This window comes from Pipra filicauda, unplaced genomic scaffold, assembly GCF_003945595.2.
Source record: "Pipra filicauda isolate LSUMZ 115617 unplaced genomic scaffold, ASM394559v2 scaffold91_size2508729_pilon, whole genome shotgun sequence".
NCBI classification, from domain to species: domain Eukaryota; kingdom Metazoa; phylum Chordata; class Aves; order Passeriformes; family Pipridae; genus Pipra; species Pipra filicauda.
Genome location: NW_024105109.1, coordinates 1,731,310 through 1,756,410, shown reverse-complemented (window position 1 = coordinate 1,756,410; position 25,101 = coordinate 1,731,310). Strand labels below are relative to the sequence as shown.

The window sequence follows — 25,101 nt, the reverse complement described above, 5'->3', positions numbered from 1 at the left end:
ATCTCTGTTCTATAGCTAGTAGTTGTGGAGCTGGGGTGGGGAGAAGGCAGAACACCCTCTTTCCAGAGGACCAAAGGAGACCATGGATTAAACCAATTATTGAGCTGGTTTCTAATGAGCCTGCTGCAGCTTTGCCAGCTGGATTAAAGAAATTAAAATCCTTGGGCAAAATAAATATTTCCATTCAAGTCCTATTAGTCTTCCCAGTCTTCCCCAGTCTTCCCCCCAGATCTTTATTCCTAACCCAGATGCTCAGCCCAGTCTCAGTTATGATGATGCCTGGACTGATGTGTCACATCTATTTCCAGGTGAGACTGTGATGTCTGGAGGATGTTGGGACCATCAGCTTACTGGAGCCCAGGGAGCTCTCACTGAGTCTGGTTTTGTCCTACACCCCTCTGTGAGATCCTTCACTTGTGGCCCTTCTCACAAGCAGCATCATTTCTCCCTTCTTTTTCCCTCTGCAAAGGAAGATAATTTAAAGACTAACCCCTGCTGAGAAATTAAAAATTCATAGGTCCCTTGAGACACAAGGTACAGCTACACAACCAACTGCATGAGCAGGGAAACAGATTTTCTACATGTTGGGGGAGGTTTGGCAGGTACGAAAATATTTCTCAGCTGAAGACTCTCCCTCTGGTTTGGATTAATAGCTTGGGTCCAGCTTCACTCCTCCCATAACAAATAAATTTTAAAACATAACTAGCCCAAGAGAAGAAGTATCTGCTGGATGTCTTCTTAATGCCATAATTTTTTCCTCTGTAAAGCATTCCTCTTTTAAAAGCTCTCTGGCTCTTCACAACTCATTTTTCTTGGATTTTTATAAAGATGTCTGTACTGAGCACATGCAGACAGACAACCAAGTTCTCATGTGGTGACATACACGATACACGTGGCAAAAAGAACAAGGCGAGCTGTTCCCAGCAAACAATTTATTTCTACTTCTGAATTCTCAATGAGGAGACACAGACAGGGTTTTTTTAAAATAGTCAGCTATTAGTCAAAATTATTTGACACTCCACATGGCTGTATTTGGCCCTGTTGCTGCTCACCCTGCAAGGCAAGCTCCCATCACCAGTGTCCACAGCCCCTTTGCCACCACCCTGTCACAGGCTTCTCCTGCCCAGAGGGATAGAGGTTTGCACATTTTTTTCCCATGGTTTTGGGATCTTCTCCTGCTCCAGAGAGGACCCTGAGCTGTGATTAAGCTGTCACTGGGATAAAGCACTGCGGGAAGTTATTAAACAAGAACTCGATACAAGCCTTTGTACTTTTCTTAAACAAATAAACAATAGATGTTCCCTTCAAAGTTAAAAAAACACTCACAAGCTCTGCCTTTCAACCCCAATAATATCCCAGCAAGATGCTGCCAAAGAGATCCTTAAACCCAAGCATTGAACTTGATGTCGAAACATTAGCCCCAAACACAAGAGAAATATGTCCATTTCCTCAGTGTGTCTGGGAAGAGCCGGACTTTGGAGGGCTTTCACTTTTGCTGTCAGGTGGAACAAGATATTTCACCTAAAACGTGGTAGTTATAAATCAGGACTTTGAACTCCTGCATAGAAGTCATCGAGCAGTTCTCAGCTCCAGGTGTGGCATGGGTTTGGACAAACCTTTATCTCCGTTTTAGCAAAATGGAGCAAAACGCAGTCTGCTACACAATTTTTTTAGTCTCCCCAAATGAAACCCTTCATCGAGTGCCCTTCACTATTCATCATGCTGTCTCTAAAGGTGGGAGGAAAGCAAGTAAATATGGAGAATAAAGGGGGACACAAGTGGCTCCCACTGAAATAACCCTCTTGCATGGCAGAGGTCCTCTCTCTGGGGGGAGAGCTTGAAACTCACACCTCAAGGAGGAAACAATTCTGATAAATGATGGGGAACAAGGCCAGCACATCCACAGGTGCTCCACAGTCCTTCAACTTGGCCAGAAAACAGTGACAGAGAACAGGGAAGCTGCCAACAAATGCAGAGAGGCTTTAATCCCGCTTTTGCAAAGAGTGCAAGAGAAAACTTTTGAAGTGGGAGGTGATGCACCAGTCCCGTCCAGGCCTGGAAAAGGCTGGCCTTACACCATTGATGCAAGCCCACTTGGTCCTTTCCCCTGCTTGCTGCTACTCTGCTGGCACCAGGGGGGCGACTGATGAGAGCTGGCAGGAGCCTGGGCACGTGTCTGAAAGCCAGAGAGAAATGGGAAAGACACGGCGTTAATTATGAAGGCTTGGGACCAGCTGGAACTGTCACGCCGAGTTAACTGAGGAGAAAACAGCTCACGGCTTGGGGATGAGGCGACTCGGGGGGCTTGGCAGGGGACACCAGATGAAAACCACCACCATGTGCCAGTCCCCTGCCCTTTCCCAGCCTCCGCCCTGTAGCATCACCCTGGTGTCACCAGGGATGCAGCTTGGATAATGGGAAAATAGAGCGAGCCCACTGGCAGCAGCATTTGCCTTTGAAGCCCTGCCATAACATGTGGGCTCCCAGACTGGCAGGGTTTGAGCTGCCTTCTTAGCTAAATTGGGAAATTAATTACCCTGAGCCATAGCCCCCAGTGAACGATGGGCAGGTCAGTCTCAGAGATGCCTGGTTTCAACTGACTAAATCAAGCTCAGCAAAGTAGTCCGGAGCCTCCTCGCTTGGTGTGCTGCAGGACTGTGGCTTTCAGCAGGGAGGATGTTAAGGGAAACACCATACATTGAGGTCTGAAATAGCTGGAGCCCCTGGTAGCTAGAGAGCTGAACTGGAGTAGCAGCAGACACACATCAGGTGGTTATTTGAATGCTGTGAATGGAAACGGACAAAACCTCCTAAAATAAATGGCACTGGGTTTATGTTTCTTTTTGCCTCTGTTTCAAGTAGATTTACAATCACCTTGCATTTATGGGTAGTTTACATTTTTTAAGCATTTCAAAACAGTTTAGCCTAAAAACACGCGTTTCAAGTCTGTTTTAATCTTGTGGTGAGGAACAGATTCCCCTGTGAGTCAGGGAGCTTCTGAGTTAAGCAGTAAACAGGTCCCTTTTATAGCCATCTTCAGATTTGCCTTTGTACTATAAATCTGTGCAAAGGTAAGTAGGCTCCCAAGGCAGTGGAGGTGGCAGGAGCCCCCAATTTCACAGCCCCAGCAAACTTGGCTGGGCCTGCAGCACTGCACACATATTTCATGGATCTCTGCTTTGGTCTTTTTCCCCGGTAAGTAATTGTGTTCAAGGGCCTGATTTTTGTTTATTCCTCTGCAACCTGCGTGGTTGTTTACATGAAGGCAAAGGGTATGAAAAAAGCTATCAAACCAGAACCAGGATAAAAAGGGACAGGCTCCATGGAGCTGCAGTTAGATGCACTGACTGCTCCAGTCTTCAGGCATGTTTGCTTGCTCCTGAAGCTGCTGATCACCCAATGCTGGTAATACTTTCCTACAGATTATAGGGGATTGGTTGCAAGGGGTTCTTTTTACTTCCACCACGCAGAGAGATTTCCAGGTAAGCGGCTTATGTAGCCTGGAGCAGCACAAACCGAGGGGCATTACTGCTCTGTGTGGGTCATTTCATGGGGCTTTTTTTCCCTGAAATGTTACTGCTTTGAAAGAGAGCTGAGAAAGCAGAGCCAAAATCCTGGCCTAGAATTGAGTGGCTTGTTTATGTGTGGTGCTTACCCCTGGGGCCCTCACCTGAGCTACCGGTGAGGATGCACCAAACTGGCCACTAATATCCTCTTGCTTTTTATGGGATAAGGATCAACTCAGTAGGAGTGGGCTAAGACCAGTGGTGCTTGCCTTGGGAAAAACCATATAGGCAGCTGTGTCCATCACAGCCTGGTGTTATATACCTGCCAACCTCACCTACACCACTGTTCTACTAAGTGTAGTCTGCTGGTCAGAGATTTCCCAAACCTGGGCCGTAAAAAACGCACTTTTTTCTGAGGAGAACGCACTTAAATTAGGTCCTTTCCCAGAAAGGTAATGGCACATAAAAGGGGAACATGCAATATGGACAATGAAGCCAACTGCTCTTTTAAAGTTTTCTTTCTGCCTACAAGCTTTGCAGAACAATTTTGGGGGGAAAAGGCTGAGATTTTCACCAAAAGTTCTGCACTGCAGACAGGGACTCTCAGGTCAGCCCCACTGATTTCCCAGCCCCTCCTAGTCTCCCTAATAGAGCTTTTCGTTTGTTTTTTTTAATGCAGAGGAAGGAAAAGTTGTCAGAGAAACAAAATGTTTTTCATAGAAGTGGCTGGGATGTGCAACCAATGGTGTTTGGCCCCTTGGAGCTGCAGCAGAGATGTCTCTGTCCACCTTCTCCGAGGACACAGCATCTTCCAGTCATCAGCATCAACCGTATGTCCTGCAGTCACCTTCTGGCCAAAATGAAGCAAGTGGGAGGTGGGAAAAGAACAAGACCCCAAAGCACCTGAAACCCTCACTCTCAGACAACTAAATCCCATTCTTCCCCTCAAGCAAAATGCATTTCAAATTGCTCCTCTGAAGCACCATCATAATCCTGAGGAAGCAATTTGGAGGAAGAAGGAAGGAAAGAGATTTTTCACAGCTGTCTGGCTCTGAAACTGAAAAGTATTCATGCATGGAGGAAAGCACCTTTCTCTGTCAGAATGAAATACATGAAAAAAAATGTTTAAGAAATATGGAAGGAGCACTAATCTTCCATTGTGCTGCACAAGTGATCCTGTCAGGGGGTTCCTGGCCATGGCTGGACATATGCTGGTGTTTTCCCATTGAGCTCTCACCCCTGCTCCTCTCTGCCTAAAGTCCAGCTCAAATTTGTAATCTTCTAATGGCAAAACAGAAGATGGAATCTAGAGAAGACTGAATAAATAGAACAAAGTAATGGAGAATTATATAAATTCTTGAAACAGAGGAGCAGGATTGGGAAAAGAGCTTGTACGATCAACAAATTTCCCTAGCTAAAACTGATGGCTTGGACCTACAGTCCTCCACTGATCTCTAACTTAAAAAATAGCAGACTCTTCAGTAATTCACCCCAGATGGCAGTGCCCTGCATGCCACCTCCCTCTCCTCCATGCTTCTTGCAGTGAGAATCCTGCAAAAACCCAGAGACATTTCATGAAAACTTTATCCAGATGGCCACTAGTGTCCCTACCCTGCTAGTCAGCTTGAGCAGCAGCCTGAGCCTCTGCTTCCTAACCTAGGTCTGTCACACCTTGCCACCAGGCAGCCATGATCCCTGAATACAAGCAGACCTGGTCCCTGGGGCTGAAGGGTAGGGAAAGGCCAGTGTTCAGCTCTGTTTACTTCAGTGCTGATAAAATCACCCCAGCGCAAGGGATCCATTGGACTCCACACAGCAGCTGCTGTCTCAGCACCCATTCCTGGATGGCAACAAGGACCTGGCAGGTTTCTGCCAGGCAGACTGAAGAAGCAGGAGGAATTGACTCATCATGGAAACGTCACACCACTAGAAACATCCACAGGATAACACCGTCGGAAATCCACACACTGGGAAAACAACATTGCTGCTGGTGACGGAATGCCTGCAGGATGTCCCTCCTCCATTCACCTCACCACATGCTGGCCAAGCTGGAGGAGGCAACTACTATTCCTAGGGGCCAGAACAACATTAAAGTAAGGAAGGACAAAAGAACAGGGAGCCTCTAGGACAGAGAAGAGAGATGTTAAACTGAGTGAGAGTGTCTGTGGATGCTACATTATGCATACAGGGACACAGCGAACCCAGAAGGTAAATCAGGCAATTGGAGCGAGCTGTTTGAATACACACCAAACCAAGGGAAACTCAATTAAATTTTAAAGGCAACACATTTGAAAACGGTAGGACTAAGCGACATTTAAAGGTGATGATCATTGCCAAGTTATTTCGAGCAAACAGGAGGCTATTCTGTGTATCTGTTTGAACATGCCAACAATTAATTTGGTAATCGGCATGTTCTGAAGGGACGATTTGAGAGGGTGACAAGGAGGGCCAGGCCCTCAATCAGTGTAAATTCATGCTGGCTTGCTGCGTGGCAGCCAGCCCCACACTAGCAGAGGGTTTGGCTCAAGCCCCCTCAGGGGGGATGTGCTGGGGGAGGTGACTTCTCTTACATAAGGACGGTGATATGCCTCACACATGTGCAGATGGTGATGCTTCTCTTACCACCCACAGCACAGATGGACTGTCAGTCATCACACTGAAAGCCATTCCAAGAGTGTGCCTACCCCAAGTCCAGCAGGGAAAATTAAGTGCTCTTTTATCCACTAAACCTACCCTGCCTTACACAACATAGACACCAAAAGCAAAAATATTGTAGAAACATGTCTACTATTTATAAAGCTCAGTAGATGAGACAGAGCAAGAAAGATGCTGAAGTCACCCTTTTGTTCAATATAAATAAAATTATGGTGTACTTAGAGTCCCTTTCACCCATGGATCTCAGAGAGCAACAAAGGCTTGGGTCAGAGCCCTTGCCAGTCCACCTGCACTAAGTGTGGCTCTGCCTCGGAGCCATCTGTGCCAACAGCCTAGGAGTCTTAAAATTATTTATTTCCTAAGTGTCTTAATTTGGGTCCTGTGAGGTGTTGATGTCTCAGGACAAGACATTCACAGATCCCAGAGCGGTGGGTACGCAAAGCCTTAAGAGATGGGGGCAAAAAGGTGGCCTGAAATGAAAGAATAAAATTTTTAAAAAAATTAATAAACAGCTCTAAAGAATATTACTGTCATAAATTTACCTTGAGTAATGTATTTAGTTCTGAAAGACTGAGATGATGAAGCTGAAAAAGGCACTTTGCATCATTTCTCACCAAAATCTTCTAAGAAATGGTCTGGTTTCATCTGCAAACATATTTCCTAAACTGTCTGTCAAAGGATTTGGTTTTGCTTCATATTTTCCATCCCTTCACAGTAGTTCTTAAAAGTTCCAGGTTATTGCTCTTCAGAATTATTATTTCCTTAAGAAAAGGATCTGTCCAAAAGAATCAGGGAAGGGGAACAGAAGAGGACAGAAAAATCTCAAACTGAACTCTGTAAAACCAAATATTTTTATTATCTCCAGTCACTTTCTGGAGGTGTAAAACCCATACTGGGTGACCAATCTGGAATGCAATTAGCCCATCACTGCCAGCCCCCACCACCCACGAGCAATGGGTGACAAGAAAGAAGCCAATAGCTTAAGAAATCCATACGGCCAGTAAAAAAAAAAGTGTGATAATTTTGCCATGTGAAAGATAGCCAGTAATAATTTATAGCAGCCATTGGGTTTCCTGGATGACATTTAGGATTCTGCATGCTTGACAAGGGCTAAGTGCACTGCATAAGCACCAGAGCATCTCACCTCTGGCTGGTGAGATGATGATCAGCTGGTGGCCATCAAGGTGCCCCAGCTGTCTGCAGAGGGAAATAAGGAGGAACTGGGTTGCACCCATGTGAAAACACCGCTCTCAGGGAACCAGCATCCTCACTGTTTCTCCCCTAGCCAAAAGCTTAGTGATGTTGTCATGCTGCACTCAGCCATGGGACTGAGCTCAGGACTCCAACCTCTAAGCCACACTCCATCACACGGAGGAAAATTCCTGCCTGGAATAAGGGTTTAAAATCCACACAGAAGATGTCGATAGTAGCTTGGCAGAACACAGGCTATCTTCAATCAACTATTAAAACAAGATTTCATCATTATTTCCCCGTGTGTTAGGTTCCTGGGAAGCTGGCAAACAAGTGCCATAGAAATTTTCTGAGGTGAGCTCCCCAGGTCATCATGCCAAATGCCACCTGCCAGGTTGCATGGAACAAGTCCCTCCCACCACTCGATAGTCCTACAGATAGTAAGACTTGGTGGCTTTTCAGCCTTATTTGTGCTACTTTATCCTGCTCCCCGCTCTTCCAGGCTACCCCTCCAGAGCAACTGGCCTTCTGCTGCGTGGAGCAAGGGCTGGGCTGTTTAGGACAAGCCACATCTGTTAAAGTCTCACCTTTCCACAGCCCTGGTGGCAGCACGTCCTCGAGAAACACACCTGAGCCAAACTAGAGTTGAGCCTCTTCAGAAATGTTTCTATTCTTGGATATGGTCTTTGAGGGTGAGTATGGGCCATAAGCAGTGGAAGGTAACAGTAACATGAATTGCTCTGGCTCTACTGAAGTCACACTTGAAGGGTCCTGTCCCATAGGGAACTGTATTACCATTAACTTGCAGCTCCTGCTCCAACACTTCACAGGTCCGAGCTGGTAAGTGCTCCATTTATTCTTGTATGTCAGTAAGAGCCCTCCCACCACAGCCACAGGCTGCTCCTTGCACTTGGGCTAATTAAAAGCAGACATGAAACTGCAGCCAGAGGAAATCCTTCTCAATGATCCATTCCCGTAAGCATGGACAAGCCCAAGAACAGCGAGTTCAAGACCAGCATCGTGCACTACCCCCAGAGTTCTGGAAATAATCTCAGCTATTTCTCTTCTTCCAGGACAGTGGGGGCAAAGAGCACCACAGAACATAATGTATTTGCTTTGGGAGCAGAAACAAGCTGATAGAGTGGTGGAAGTTTCAAGCTGCTTCCACAACACAACTCATTAAAAGGAGCCCCACGAACCCACCGGGGGAAGTAACTCTGCTCCAGCCCTGCCTTCCTATGCATGTTAGAGATGCAGCCTCAACTTCTGTGCACAGAGAGTCCACATTCATTACAGGGCAAAACTTTAAGTGATACCAAGCAAACATTCCTTCTGACTCACTAAGCAGCACTGACAGTGAAAATACCAGCGGGTTTTCTTGAAATGCGAAGGTTAGAGACTGTGAGAGGATATTCATGTGAAGGAAGAGAAACATGGGACAGGGGAGGACAGGGGTGAAAAATGGAACAGGCCTGCAGAGCACTGATGGCAAAGCTATTAAAAGGAAAGAAAATTCATTATGGAAAGATGCCAGCACTCCAGAGCAGTTCTTGAGGTAGTATAAATCAGCATTACACTACTGTGCCCAATTTATGAAACTACAGGCTGGACCACAGGCTCTCAGTGCTGTGTGCTCTGGCAGAGGAGGAATTCAGGTACAGCAGTAGGGCACCAGCACAGACATTCTTACACTGGGCAGGTGTTGGAAGAAAACAGCAACATCCCTGTCACAACTTCAGTGTTTATCTATTTCAGAATTTGAAAAAGAAAAATACTTTCATTTTCCTTCCACCCCATAAAGCACTCATAGCACTGATGAGGAAGACAGAACCTGAATGCACATTTTTGAAAAGCACATTTGATTATCTTCTGGAAAAAGTGAGTCTCTCTCTGAACACAAGAGACCGTTTCATGCCAGAGTTAAGAGCATGGAAACCCACATATATGATACTTCATAGCTCCGTAGCCAATTCTGTTGATTAGAGTCATTAGAATATGAGAAGAAAATAGTTAATGTGCTGTAACCAATCTGCAAATATTAGAAAATCCGCAATCATATGGAACTAATTTTAAGTGAAATGGGATGGTCTACAAATTACAGGCAAAGGATTACTACAAAACACATGGAGAAAAGCAGGCAGGAAGGTACAATAAGACTGATATCCTGTCCAGGATGAACACTGGTTAGGAGAACACAGACAGTCACACACCCATAGAAAATTACTTCTGAGAAATGATGTAAACCAAATGCTGACTAAATTCCAGCTGTTTGAAGACTCACTCAATACTGACTTCACAGGGTGCCAACATTAACACCCTCACAACAGCCAGCAGGACGGCCACTGGCCACAGGGCTACCTTTAGCTTGAATGGATGTGGGGATGCAAGACTGCTGCAAAACACTTCTGTGAGAGGGAGCTCATCAGCCAGCAAGGTCCTGGGGAGCCACAGGTCCCAGAGGCTTCCTTGAACAGCTTGCTATCACTGTCATCTGCTGTGGAGTTTTTCTCACCTCAGCTCTGACGTACTAGCATGGAATATGCAGCCACATGGAGACTTTGGGGCACAGCTTGGACACTCACTTCAGCAAGAAGCCTATTTTGTCCTAAGAAAACAGCAGGAGGAATATTCAATGTGCCCCTTTAAAATATCAAGGCAAAAACTACTAGTTGGCAAGGTTACAAAGGCAAAGCAAACACAGACTTTGGGACTGATATTCTGATTCTTCCCCTTCTTTAAATCATAAACATATTTGAAAACAAAGCAAGACATAATGAAAATGAATATACAGAAGTAGCACTTGCCTGAAGGTCCAATGATGTACTGTGGTGTTTTGCTCATTTTTCAACCCTCTTGTTTCTTGTCTGATTTGTACAGCAATGTTTTTCTCCCCCTCCCTCTAGAACCCATATTTATAATCCTGCCTTGAGATGCTCATCTATTAGCCCACCACTCAGAAAACAAGATATTTATCCTACTGTTCAAAAGTCCATCCAGACCTTGGGAGGAAGGTGCGAAAGGAGGGAGAGAAGAAGAAAGCACTTTTCCTGTTGCTTCAACGTTGGTGATGAACGATGGAGGATGCTAACATCTATCAGGGAAACATCTCACACTCCTGCCTCTTTTCTCTCTCCCTCCCCAAGACCTCTACTTGCAACTAGGAGCAGTCCAGGATCAGGCCCAAAGCAGTCAGTGTGCCACCCCAGCAATGAAGCCGGATTCTGATCTCAGGGAAAATGTGTTTAAGTCTAGAATAAACTACTCTCCTCACTGGAACAAGAGAGATGAGAATGTCATCAGCCACGTGCTCTGTCCAGCCCAATGCCATGGCATTCACCTACCTGTTTCCTGCCTGACTCTGCTTCTTCCCACCAACATCCAGGAACAGCTGTGCCCAGAAAGCTTTGCCTTGCCATCATTTGCCTATTCCCTAGCAAAGCACGTACCTGTTGGTAGCTATTATCAACAGATTTTTCTAATCAAATAGGAAAAAAATGATTTCCTTGAGTGGATTTCTGTAAGTGCAATCGCTCCCACCATCATCTCTTCCAAACCATCCCTTTCCTTTCTCACACACACGTACATAGCTCACAAAATGAGTTACACCTTAAAACACATCAACACAGAAAGAAAACATCTTAAAACACAGCAGATTATTTTATCTAGGCCATCCCTTCTACTTCTATCTCCTACTCCAGCCTTTTGCAATAGGAGTGCAGTAAAATCTGATTTTAAAAATGAAGTTGACACTGTAGTCTCATTCTCTTTAACCAGAATATGGAAGATAAAAAGCTACACATATACACATTTTACCACAACAATGGATAAATCTATCACAGTAACACTTTGACAAATAATAAAATGCAAATAAAAAATCAAGGAGGTTTACAGCAGTTTAATGAAGGCTCCAGTACCAAATCCTGAACTCAAAGTTACAGTCAGAGTTCTTGAAAAAAAAAACTTACAACGAAAAAGCTGATGAGAATTGCCCACTTAGCCATGGAATTAACTGCAGTTCAATGCTGTGCTTAAATAGTCACCACACAATAGGAACAAATTTAAATCACGACCAAGGTACACACAATTCACTTCCATTCTGTTTTGAATTACACGGATTCAGCATGTAATTTAACCTCTGGAAGTTACTCTGAAGAACACAGAGGTTTCTCTTTTTTTTTTTTTTAAACACTTACTGGAAATAAATACCATCTAAAGAATACACATGGAGTGCAATAAAATAGACACTTAGGCACTGGTACAGTCTAGTCCTCTTCAGCTCTCTACAAACTACAAGACGAGAAGTTTTAAACCACAGATGGAGTGGAGAGCAGGTTAGAGCTGTACAGGTAGTGCAGCAGGTTATGTACTACACAAGAGCACATTTGCAAAAGGTCCCAGGAGATTTTTGTTGAAGATGCAGCGTATCCACACCAGGTATATCGTGAAGGGCTTAATGTTTTCTGAGAAGGTGTGATTCTGATGGGACAATATATAAGGCATGTAAGTGTTTTCCCCTTGCTCTTGTATCCACACTTCGTATTTCACTTCTCTGACCTTGAGATACCTCAGATTCCAGGGGATCTGCCAGGACACAGCAAGTTTAGCTTCACTTGTGCCCTGGACAGAGGCCTGACACTTGGCATCCCTCACTTTGCCAGGGTAGAGGCTACCAGACCATTTCTGCTTCTTGGGTCCAGGCTTAGACTTCACAGTCTGCCTAATTGTGTGGATTAGAGATGGGATGTTCACCTTTGTGTCCTGGTAGGCACGGAACAGCCACTCGGGGTTGCGGCAGCAGAGGTGCCGTGGCACCTCTGTGCTCTTAATGATGCGCTCTTGCTCAGCCTTGTCCAGATGAGCAATGCCACCCTGATCCCAAGGTCTGTCCGGGTAGGTAACTGTGTCTTCCCTGTCAGTGTTCTGCCAAGCAATGTACTGCAGGTCCATGCCAGGAAGGGTTGCCAGGGTTTTGTAAGGGGTATAGTGTTCGGGGTTGATAGCATATGGAAAGAGCTCCACCACGGTGGCACCTCTTGGCAGGAAGAGTGACATGACTAACTGTGCCCCGTGCATGCTGAGCAGCATGGACGCGTTGCTGATCAGCCGGACGATGTCAGAGAACGAATGCTCCTCCAGAGAGACGGAAATGGTTTTCATCTGAAACTCCTGAGCAAGAGCCAGGATTAGTTCTGCCTCATTTAGGATAAGTCTGTTGATTGTTCGACTGAACACCACAATGTACTCCTCACCAGAGCTTTCCTCCAAGCTGATGTTCAGTTTCTGCATCATGAATTTGGTAAACTGCCTGATCTCATTACCAGAAACCAAGATGTTAGCCTTTGGCCCTTGTGGCTGGACAAATCCATACTGGTACCAGGTGGTGATTTTGGACAGTCCCACGTACGATTTGGTAAAGCAGAGGAGCCTGCCCAGGGTTTTAAGCTCCTCTCTGAGGAGCGGCTGCTTGTTACTCAGTAACTTGTAGAGGTCAAAGTGAACACCTTCACTCCACCCTTCCATGAAGAAGAGCCGTGCCTCCAGATCTAAATCAGAGAACTGCTGCATGGTGTAATAAATTGGCAGGAGGTCATCATGAAAGACGTGCATCAGGTTGTCTGGGTTGAACCTGTTGGCGATCAGCGCCACATCAGGCACAAAGACTGGCTTTGGCATAAATTTCAGTGCAGCAGCTGGCAGCTCCACAAAGTTGAAGTACTGGGTGTTGTGATCTTCCACAGAGGAGAGGTCGAGCAGAGCTGGCTGGAACCTCCGTGAGCCCAGGTTGGGCAGCATAACCGAGGAGTTGCTGTGAAAGTAGACAAACTCCTCTGCCTCGGTAGAGTAGCAGAGGGACTCAAAGCGGCAGATGCGGTCAGTGTGCATCCTGCCGGTGCACACCATCCTGGTACCGTTCTCCACCAGTGCCTGGAGAGCTGCGTGGTAGTCAATCTGAACCTCAGAAAGTTCCTGAGACTGGCGTGTGAGGACCAACTCCTCTTCCACCATGGAGGCATGCTCGCGCAGTTTGATGTATTTCCACAGCACAGCAGCGAGGACAGACACGAGCAGGGCATTAAACACAGCTGCTATGTTCATTCTGTAGTTAGATCCTAGCAGGATGACAGGTGGGGAAGGCAATGGAGAGGGAACACATCATTAACATTCCTTGACATGGTGAGGGCAAAGACCTGTGGAAAATAAAACAAGAAGGGAACCATTTAAACATCCAATTTACAGCTCCATCATAAATCACATTTTATGGACTATTCAAGAGAGTTTAGGCTTTTTTCAGTAATTTTCCCCTCTACCAGGGAATGAAGGGAAAAAAGGAAAAAGTGCCAAAGCTTAACCCAAAACTGTAAAAAAAAAAAAAGGCAAACAGAACTGGGAGTTGCTCTACAGGAAGGCTTCCTCTCTCTTATTTTCATTTCTATGCTTTTGGAAAAGAAAATGTAAAAGAGTTTAAGAATGAAGAATCTGTGAAGATCTGTCAGAAAAAACAGTATGTACTCTGGGACTTGGGCTCAGCTGGTTTTTGCAGACCACTCCCACAGTGAGAGGAAAGAGAGCACTGCAATCACTGGGTCACTCACAGAGGGGTTGGGAGACCAAGCTCCTCCTCTTGATCTGCCACAGGCTTTTTGTACAGCTGCAAATACTCAACGGTGCCTCTCACCTTTACTTTGCAGACAATAATAATACAAGGAGTATTGCCAAGTACAGATTTCACAATACTCTAATGCGGAATGTGAACTAATGAACATCACATTCAATTTAATTTTACTAGGGGGTTGGGGGAGGACTTGCAGGTCTATGGGTTGCCCTGTGGGAAACTCCCAAGTCATTTGGGCATTTCTTTGGCTGCAATCCAGGATCAAAAGCTAGGAACTGCCATCATCTTCCAAAAGAAATACTGGCATGAGAGAGAGGAGAGCTCTGGTCTTCATGTGAGGAACCAATATGTCATTAAAGTAATCAAACCTTCATTTAGTGAGAGTCTGACCTGCAGCAGCCAACTCTTATACAAATGATAAGCTAATACATTTGAAGGGTTTCAGTGCTGGCATTTTCCTACCCCCAACCTGAGAACCTTTTCTGTGCTGCTCCAAAGCCTCCCTGTTTATTTTTTTGTTAGAGAGATCCTGCCTCTGTTTTCTTTCTTTGTAGAAACACTACTGGCTTATATCAGAGTACTGATTATATTTTCAACTGTGAACTTCAATTGAGGTATTGATTCACCTACAGTATTTATGGGCTCAAATATTCATTATGCATCAAGATTCACTGCTAGTCAGGCTGTAAATAATTGCACCAATGGCTCACAGGGAACTTCAGGAAGGGAAATTTCTGATTGGTATATACCCCTTTAAGACTGTTTCTAGCTGCTGTTTTTAAAGGTAGCAATTTTAAACTTCCTTTGATGTAAGTTTGCAGGGAGGGGGGAAAAAGCAATGTCTTGAGCACACGTTCTGACATCCCAAGCATCCCTTAGCATTTTAACTGAGAGACGCTTCTTATATGGCAGAGTGGAGGAAGTCGGCCAGACATATTTGGGACCAAAGCAAACACCAAAACCTCTCCTGCCAAGGGAGTTCTTCAGAAAAGAGATGCTGCAGCCTAAAAGCTTGATCCTGCAAGTTGGAATTGAATGGAGAATCGTTTATGGAATTCAATGAAGTCATAAGGGATTCCTACAGCTTGTAAGATCCCAACAGCCTGCCGGATACATGAAGAACTGAAGGTATGTGGGAGTCTGAATAATGCCAAAGAAACAAGTGCTAGCTGTAAGCCACGCAAATTCAAGAGGTGGTCTCTGGGGATCTGAGCAACAAATTCATTTCAATTTCAGAGCAGCTCTAGCTACTCAAATGAAACAGAAATGAAGTCCACCTCCTCTGGCAAGTGGTCTGAAAAACTGCCTCCCTAAAAGCAAGCAGCAAATTAAAAATGGTGTTGTTTTGATTTCAACCATAGAAAAGAAATGGGAAGGGACACACAGTGGACATCTAATTACCAAGGCAGGATCAGTTCTCCATAAACCACTCCCCAAAGATGCTTCTCTATCTCATTCTTAGTACTCATTCATCTCTTCAGCCAGTCTCGATAGAGGCATGGAAGGACTGTCATAAACCCTTTCCTAACACTTAGCCTTTGTTTCAACCACATCAATTTAAATCTGGTCTTGTCCCAGGGACCAAAGATATCCTGCAGAGACAAATGATGGCTGTCATCTGTCCTTTTCTGTCAACTACTGCTCCTGATGGCTTTGCAACTCAACCACAATTGTTCCATGGACAGCCTTGAATGGAAACTCACTTGGGACAGAGGTACATCACTCAGGCTCTGCTAATGCCATCAAACCAGTTTTCAGAAAAAAAAATAAAAATTGATGGAGACAGATCTTAAGATATTTTGTTGGTACCAGACTTTCAATGCTTCATTTTACTTCTTCACTGTCTTTGAAAGATGTCTAACGATATCATCCCTCTCTCTACATAACCTCTCCACTACAAACCTCTCATCTTCTGTGCACAGCTTTAAATGACTTCAGCAGCGTCACTGAGAAAAGGACCGAGCCCCAGCAGCCACATGCAAAGCCTGCTAGTCAGTAAATGAAGGACACCTTTAACAAGCAAGTCCTCTGCTGCAAGCACACACTTCAAATGAAGGCCAGTCTGTGGGCATTGTTAAAGTTAATACTGAGGGTCAGAAGAACAAAGCACTACAAGTTCAATGGAGTCAATGCAAGTTGCAAGAACTTGGCAGAGGGGGGAAAACCACATGGCCTCTTTTATTATTCCATTATGGTGAGATGAGTGTGTATGTGTGGGTGTTTCAAAGGCATCAGAAGCCCGTAGTCCATAAAACCACCACTGATACCACCTATATTTCACAGGCATTTTGGTCGTGGAGAGCTCTGCCGACCATTACAAACCCATTGAGCCAAACAGGCCTTCTTGAAAACATCCTCTTCTAATGTTTCACCCCTGACTGATTAGTTCTCTCCTCTCCAGCCCCAAGGGAAGGGCATAAGAGGCACTTCAGAGATGCAGCCTGATGGATGTGGCCAACGTTCAGAGGTTAGCAATTTTCATTTCAGAATCTGCTACAGCCATACGCACTAAATGGCTAAGAATGAACAACTCAGCTTTTTAACAAAAATCATCTGCAAGGCCCTGTTCCACCTCTTTCCTCACTGCAGCTCTTTCACTTCCCTGCACTTAGCTGAAGTGAATGCACGTGCTTTAGCCAACCAGGTGTCAGGGACAGTTGTTAAATGCTAGCAATGCTTAAGTAATCCATCTTCATTTCTGTTCCTCATTGCCAGTTCCTAAATCCTGGTTCATGCTGCTTGGCTGAAAGCTGCTTTTGATGAAAGTAAGCAAGGGGATGTGGACAGGAAGGGGTGTTGCAGGCAGAAATGAGAGGAGAATTTCACAGGTACTCAGGGAACTGTCTTAATTCTTTGCCTGTTTTCCCACATTTTATCAACCACCTTTTTTTCAATCTGACACTTTCAGTAAAAACAGACCTTCGAGAACTAAAATTTTTGGTCCTTCAGGGAATGACAGAACATAAATAGTAACAAACAATCCCACTGTTTGCTTTTACATACCAAGGAGAGGCTGCACCAACGGGGTAAAGGCAAGCAATCATTCTCCATGTCCCCAGGTTCCTCAGTCCCCCAAGCTGAGATCAGCTGTTAGGCACTGTGAGCAGCAGCAGTCCTGGGATAGGAAACTTTCCCAGGAGGCAGTAGGTAACTCCGGAATAGGTAAAAGTATTTAGTCTTCCACCTAAAGAGAGCTGCTTCATGATAAAAGAAACTTTCATTACTAAATCTCCCTGACAAAATGGGTCTAGACACCTGTCACTCCCCTCCCACAGCGTCATTGGAGAACATCTTAAGAATTGAAAAGCACTTGCAGAAGTGGCACGCTGGACACACTGCTACCCTCTGTAAGAGCAGAGTGCTCTGTGCTGTTTCTTTCTACATATAGGTCAGCATCTAGGCCAGTCACACCCCCAGCTGCCCACAAACTACCTCCTCCCCACCCCACCACACTCATTGGCCCTCTTGCTTCCCAGTGACATAGGACAACCACGGCTTTGCTCCATGAGAGCAATATGCCCCAGTTACCAAGGAAATTGCATGGACTGACATTTTTTTACTCTCTGCTTTGAAATGCTAAAGCACCATCCTTCAGCACCAGGAGACACGACAGCTGACAGACCAGAGCCTAGCCAGAAGAGACGTGCACATAAAAGCTGCGCAGAGCTTCTTGCTGCCAAGCTGGCGGAGGGCAATGACACCCCATGGGAGGGGATGGGACATGCTCCTGAACACTCTCGAGAGGAGTGGCCTGCAGGGGAGGAGCAGGAGTGAGAGAAAGAGGAAGAAGAGGCAGTGATGTTGACGGGACAGTGGGGCAGCAGACTTACAATCAGAGACAGGGAGTTCAACAAAAACACTGGTGTAGGGGTGGCTCACTATGCAATGGAAATGAGAGCATGTCCTGAGGCTTGCAGCTCAGCCACAATGGATGCCACTCCAGAGGCTAAGAGCCTGTGGGAGGGACTCTATTTTGGTCAGCTCATCTTTACTCTTTTCCAAAAGAGTTCACAGGCATGAGGAATTTACCCCATTCTCTTCCTCCACCTCCACTCACTTAGCAAAAGTATCACAGTTTCATCCTCTCAGCCCAGCTACCGCCTCTCTAACTAGCACTGACTGCTGGTGAGCACATAAAGCCTTCAGGAACGTGCATCTGGTGTGTTCAGCAGGCACTTCTGGCACAGACCTCCAGCATCTTGCAGGTCCGTGGTACTCTCATACAAGTTTGGACACAGTAGCACCTTCTGCCTGTTACCTACTGGTCATCTGATGTTTTAAACATCCTCAGGAAGTGGGAAAGCAACAGGAAACAGAGATGGAGACGTGGCTCTTCATCTCTCGTTACCATGTCTAGGAGATCAGAGTGGGTGGGATGAGAGGGGAATTTCTACTAATAGGCAGTTGGCATAAAGGACTGTTTGGATTCATTTAAGAGATGAGGTCTGTTGTTCTTTTTTTAATTGTGAAGCTACAGTAGGATGAATCACTGAAGCTATTAATATGATGGACAACGTTCCAAATCTCTTCTCCATTTTAAAAATTACAATCTAGATAAGAAATAAGGAGAAAAGCTACAAAGCTTGCAAAATAAAAAACAGCCACAAAAAAAGACATAAACATACATTAATAAAATCCCCAAAGGAAAAAGCCAAGGGTGACCAGGGTGAACAGTGCACCTAAAGAAGGATCCTAGTCCTGCAGGTATTAACAGAATGAAAAGTGCTGGTTTTGTCTATTCATGTTTTGACAAGCTTTTGTTAACAATGCCCAAGCATTTTCAAGGCAATGTTCAGTTTTCCAGAGATACTGCAGGCTAAAAAGCTTCACAAAATGGAAAAGAAACCCCATGAAGGATACATACTTCCAGAGAGCATCACCACTCTGTGCAGAGAAATGCCTCCTCTCATAGGCCGACTTGGGTTTGGCCCAGCTGACCAGCTCCCAGGCACAGCCTGCCAGTTGTGGCCATGGTGTCCAAACAGAACCATCTCCACAGTTCCCAGAAATGCAGCATAACTGGAAGAGTTATGCCTTTGCCACAGGACAGGGAAGGAGTTGAGCCAGAGCCACACGGGCAGGAAATGCACAGGGACCTTCTTCTTGTTATGGCAACACAGTGGGAGGGGTGGGAGGAGATATTCCCTCCTCAAGGATATTTTCCCCACCAGCGCTCCCTACCCCCAGATCCATCTCTAGCTAGACTGGCTTTCCAGGACCAGTACAGGAAAAGAAAGGCGTGCAAACATGGCATTTCACACTTCCCCTGCAAAATGTCTTCTGTTCTTTCTCCCATCCCTGATGCAAGAGGCTTAGCTAAGGATGCAATGTATATAACACATGCAATTTTAAATACCTACTTCATTCATACTCAAAGCTGAAGTTGCTAGAAGGCAACTTTCCCGATTGGAAGGAGGGGGAGTTAGGATTTGGCAGCCAAGAATTTGCTTTTATTCTCATCTCTGTCACAGATTCCCGCAGAACTACAAGCAAGTCAATCCCCACAGCCCCAAAAGCTGTTACCATCTTATTCACTGTATTTATTTAATGAGATACATATATCTTTCACAGTACATAGCACATTAAAGAAAGGATGGTACACTGAATGATTGATATACTGGAACATTTTCTTTGTAAAAAGCAGTCAAGTGTAGAAGTGCTGACTTTTTAAACAGGAAAAGAGCAGATTCCTGAAGGGAGCAAACCCAGCAGTTAAAGATAAAAATATCATTAATGAAGCCTGATACAAAGAGGAGATACAAAAAATAAGAATATCTTAACTATGTAGTCTCAAATAGAATTTTAAAAATAGAGCCTTATTCAGAAAAAATAAAATCAAATATTACAATATATTAAAGTCTTGCAAAAACCTTATCTATAGACAGTTGTGATAAAAATTAGGTCTATCTCCAGTTTTTATGGTTTAGCGTAAGTGAGGAATAGAAAGCAAAACTGTAAATCTTTCTAAACGAGACTGCAACCAAGGAGATTGAGGCTCTGTGCAATGGTCCCTACTGCAAACAAGGAGACTGAGGCTCTGTGCAATGGTCCCTACTGCAAACATACCTTCAATAGGAACAGGAGAATGCTGGTCGCTACAGCACACCTACAGGCTGCACTTATGGATAGAAAATCTAAGCTTTCTTCCATTAAATTTCAGAGTCTGTGACAGCTGGGACAGGAGGTCCAATCTGATTTTCTTTTTGACTAGCAACCACTGATTTAATATTTGTTGATACTGCTGTCTTGATCTACAAAATAACAGGTTAAAAAAAATTCCAGCACTAAGCAGTCAAAGCACAGAAGTAAGCCACAAAACTGAGCTAAAAGTATAAATCTAAAAAGAATACTTTTGGGGCTTTTAAGGTCCATATTTCCAAGTTCTCTCCTCCACCCATAATGACATGGAGAATGAAAACCTTCCCTCAAAAAAAACTAACCTAATCTCCAGAAAATTCTCCTAGATAAGAGGCATTTCTGATAAACAAGCCTGAGGCAAGAAATGTAAGAAAAATGAGCTAAAAAACATTAAAAAAATTTTTAAAAATAAAAAAGGTACTTCTCTCAGCCCTCAAGTCTTCTCCACATTCTGGCAGTCCCTAAAGATGAAAACCTGAGTTACTCCAAATAACCACGGCTAGACAGAGAATGAACACAGAGTTCATTCCAGCTGATCTTTGTTCACCCGAGAATCCCATTGAAACCTATCAGGTTATACTGGCATTAACAGCTCTCTCATAAGAGTAAAAAATCTCTGTTTTGCCTGGTCTCTTGCTTTTAGTCTGTAAGCAAGATACCTTTGTCAGAAAAAGAGGTGTCAGAGAGCAGCAGCTTTATCTTACTTCAGTGGTCTGCCTGAAGTAAAGACGGAGTGAGGGTGGCAGAAGGGAAAATTTACCAATGCTGCAAAAGTGAGTTTAAAAGAATATGATGTGAAATCCCAAAGTACTGAACAAGATGAGCTTCAGCCACTCCAATTGTGCCTCTGTGCTTCTAGCTGCCATTTGTTTTTCTCTGTATTTTATCTATCCTTTCTTTCTCTATTCTCCAACAGGCAGAGTACCTGTGTTATTTTGATACTGGGACTGGTGCTTAGAAGCATTTACAGCCTGAGCTCTCCCTGCTTCCCATCAGCATGGTGCCCAAGACTGCTCCTGTGTGCTGCAAATTCTAAACAGGAGCCAAAATTGTTGGGAGCACAGCACAGCCAATAAGAACATTGAAAATCCCTCCTTGGATACCACAAGCTCTACATTAGCATGCTTTTAGGGAACGGTAAAAAAAAAAAGTAATCCCATAGCAGCACCTGTCCAATAAAAAACACATTTCTGAAAACCAACAGAATTTGGTTCAGCTCACAGATGTTTTCCCCATGAGACTTTTGTTTAAAAACGATACAGCAAACCATTAGTCAAACAAAGAGGGACTACAAAAACCTGGGATTACAAATGAACTACTGCCTCCCTTCCCACATGTGCACAGGCACAGAGGAGAGACTCAGTGTGAAGTTGTGGAGAGGGGGGGAGCAAGGAGATATCATCAAAAACATGCTAACCTCCCCCCCTCCCGAAGTACACTGCAGCCAGGACTGTCAGCAAAACTGAATTCAGAGCCGTATGTGATCAGCACAGCAAACAGAGCACAGTTACAATGACACCCAGCAAAGAAATGCAGTCATTCAGAGCATCTGCAACCTCTCTAGTCTTGGAACTACTATCACTGGTAGATCAGTGTTTCCAGCACATGCACGCATACCTGGTGTTGCTAAATAACAGGAAAGGCTATCCAGTGCCTCTCTTTCACAGGAGAAAGAAAAAAGAAGACACCTTAAGGCTATGCTTTGCAGGGGAACGAACACTCTCCAGTCCTCTTCTTTCCTCACCACCACAAAGAAAAAGGCAAAATCCTTTCTATCGGCTCTCGGCACCGTAACACCCGTGCACCATCTGCAGCCTGAGCTACCTTTCTCCCCCAGGTCTGAGCATGCTCTGTCCGCCGGCAGTGTCCTATCGCTCCAGCTGGCTCACCTCAATTTGTTAGCCTCCCAGAGGTCAGCCTTGCATGCAGGATGATTTGCTGCAGTATTCCTGCAAATCCCCAACGGGCAGCCACACTGAAACAAACACCGCCGTGCTGCTTCACGGAGCTGAGCATGTCTTGGGAGACAGGCGGCAAACTGGTTTGGGGAGGGGACGCGCACACACACATGCATTTTAGAAATCCTGCTTTTGAGTATCATTAATGCTACTGTTACTCCAAACACATTACACGAAAGAAGAAAACAATAGGAGAGAAAGGAAAAAAAAAAAGCCCCTTGCTGGAGGACGTGAAAGCCTTTTGTCATGCTTTCTAGCAATTCCCTTGGCACCAGGGAAGCAATTTCCCAGCTGTGACGGTCAGCAAACGGCTTGGTATTGAACCTGGCTGTGACTGCCCTCCTTCAGAGATCCAGGGAACAGTATTTTCAAAATAAAGTTATCTTTTTCGGTGGAAACAAGTAATTCTTAAACATGAAGGCACAGAAATGATCCTGAAGCTTATGAAAGTCTCTTACTGCACACAAGCTGAAGGTCATGGAGGTGAAAGTGTCTTACACCAATCTTCTCAGCAGAGCTTGAACCTGTGGGGACTGAGCAGCTTCTTGAAGACGGCAAATCAGACAGTACTCACCGGGAACATTTCCAGTCGTAATCCCACAGCAGGATCTACATGGGCATGATAACCCAGCTTTGCCCACAGCATTCACCAAAGGCTTCATGGCAGGAAGTCACATCACTGAACATAGAAGGGAAATTCCAGCCTCAGGGATATACTTGCAAACAGATCACAAGCAAACATACAAGGCTCTCTGTAAATGTGTTGACTGTATATTTGCAGGACACATCTTGTTGACTATCTGTGAGGATTTTTCCCTTAAAGTGAAACCTAACAGGTGAAATAAGAAGGATAAAAAAAGAGGAGAAGTTCTGTAACACCTCTTTCCACCCACTTAAGGTGGACTTTGAACTACAGCATGACCCTATGCCTGTCCTGAGAGGATCTCAAAGGGACACTGGTCAGTCACAGCTGTCTGGGGGAAATAAATAATAAAAAAAGAGCAAATAGAAGAGAACCTGCCCAGTGTCTCCACCCTGTCCTGTTAGGACTAAGGATATCCAGAGACACACTTCTCTTTTTAGACCATCTCACTGGCCCCTGGCCCCTCTGAATACAAAGGTGCTGCCTCATGTGGAACAAGTCTGATGTTTTTCCTCTGAATTTTGAAAGTCAAGGAATGGAGTTAGATTTGTAGCTGACTTCACTTGAGAAAACACATCTTGACTTTGTGTTTTCTGCACTTCAGAAAGCTCCACTGCATGACCTACCACTGCTGCTAACAGAAGCCTTTCCACTGACTCTACAGACTTTCGGCTGTGTCCATGGGACTCTTGATAACCAGGACACGCCATGTCTGGTGTGTATTTTAGTGGGGAAGAAAGGACAACATATAGAGCCTGGTCCTCTATCTATGAATATGCTTCTTCCCTACCAATGGAATGAGTTATATGCATAGATTTCACAGATACATTTTATCACATCACATAGAGTTGGATAATTTAATCCCAGTCCTGCAGAGGGTCCTGCTGTCAATCTGCCACACCACAAAAGTACAAAACTACATCATTAAAGTGGAACACACACACACACAGCATAATCAAATAATTCCAACGACTCTGAAATAATAACTGTCCATTACTACTGCACCATAAGGCACTAAGTGTGGCAGTTCCAAGCTCTTCACAGTCAGCACCTACTGCAAGTCAGGGAGGTTTGAATAGGAGGTCTTGGCTCAGAACTAAGGGTTTGATAAATATTTAATACCTCTCAAAAAGGGCCTTCAGAAACAGCACCACAAAAGAAATAGAGTTCATGTTTTAGAACTCCTAAAAGGCAGTACAGCACAAACAAAACTCATCAAGCTAGCAAAGAAGTCTGAATAGATCCCTCTTGGTTTAGAGCTGACAAAGCGCAGGTAAATCATTATTTACTGAATCTTTGCCTTGCACATGTATGTTGCCTGCATCACTCTGAGTCACAGCATTTATTATTTATAGTCCCAGAAGGACACTCTATAAGAAATTGTTCTTCCTGCAGTGCTTTTGAACCAAAAGTGCATCTCAGTTTGAGAGCACAAAAAAATTTCATGCTTGAACTAACAAAAAAGTCTTTGTACTGATAAGTACAAAAGGAGACAAAGGAAGCAATTGGTATCTGGACACCAAGACTGAGACTCCACACACAGAGGATGACATTTTTGACTCATGTCAAAAGGACCAGGACTTCAGCGAAATATTGAAAATTCCTAAGCAAGAATATACTTTGACAGGGAAAAAGGTATTTTTGGAAGAGTATCTCAATGGCCAAACGTCACTTTGCTCAACTGTGTTAAGCATAATATTCTTCCAGGCTTAAGAGATGTAGAGCACAAGTTTTAAAAAAATCTTAGGTTTACAAAGGCATAAGTACGATCAAACATGTTTTGCACACACACACACACACACACACACACACACACACACACACAGGTTACATCTCAACATCAGCCTGAAATTTACAGATATTTATTCTCCTCCACAGATATGTGCGTATTTTTTACATATCAAATATATGCTTGCTTGCTATGTGATTTTGTCATACTAAACTATTCACTCTAATAACCCCTCCATCCCCGCTAGGAACTACCTAGCAGCACTGCAGGGACATACCAGGCTGCTCCTGCCACTGTATGCAATGTGTGTGCAGAGGAATGGCGTGGGAGAGTCACCTGCTCGTTCCCAAGGCAGGAGACGGCTTCAGTAGCTGTTCTGACTCAAGCCAGGTGTCACTTGAGCTCTTTCAAGTTCCCATTTTGTCATTACTGGTCAGCAGGGTGACAGAGATAAACCAATTCCCTCTCCTACAGCTTTGCCAACTGCAGACCTGCAAATGTAATTAGTGCCAATGTGTCTATAAAGGAGTCTGAGATAATTCATGCTCCTAAGAGCAGCTTGGTAAGTAAATGATGTTCACCTAGACTGACATGAGAAACCAAGGGTGTCAGAGACTGAAACAGTTAATGATTTATGCATTCTAAGAGACTTCTACAGGCTTTTGACT

At 44.6% G+C, this 25,101-nt stretch overlaps 1 protein-coding gene across 6 annotated transcripts in view; it reads right to left on the bottom strand.

Annotated features, from left to right (window-relative positions):
- Nucleotides 1-11,230: 11,230 nt before the first annotated feature.
- POMGNT2 (protein O-linked mannose N-acetylglucosaminyltransferase 2 (beta 1,4-)) overlaps nucleotides 11,231-25,101 on the bottom strand; it is a 31,641-nt gene continuing 17,770 nt past the window's right edge. For 2 of the 6 annotated variants that reach the window (XM_027733376.2, XM_027733377.2), the window contains exon 2: nucleotides 11,231-13,540. In XM_027733376.2, the coding sequence (XP_027589177.1) occupies nucleotides 11,712-13,448 (1,737 nt within the window). In that variant the 5' untranslated portion in view covers nucleotides 13,449-13,540 and the 3' untranslated portion in view covers nucleotides 11,231-11,711. Of the gene's footprint in view, nucleotides 13,541-16,968; nucleotides 17,163-18,154; nucleotides 18,319-21,720; nucleotides 21,950-25,101 lie in introns of those variants that run through there. The other 4 variants (XM_039391227.1, XM_027733371.2, XM_039391226.1 and 1 more) reach the window with 4 other exon arrangements.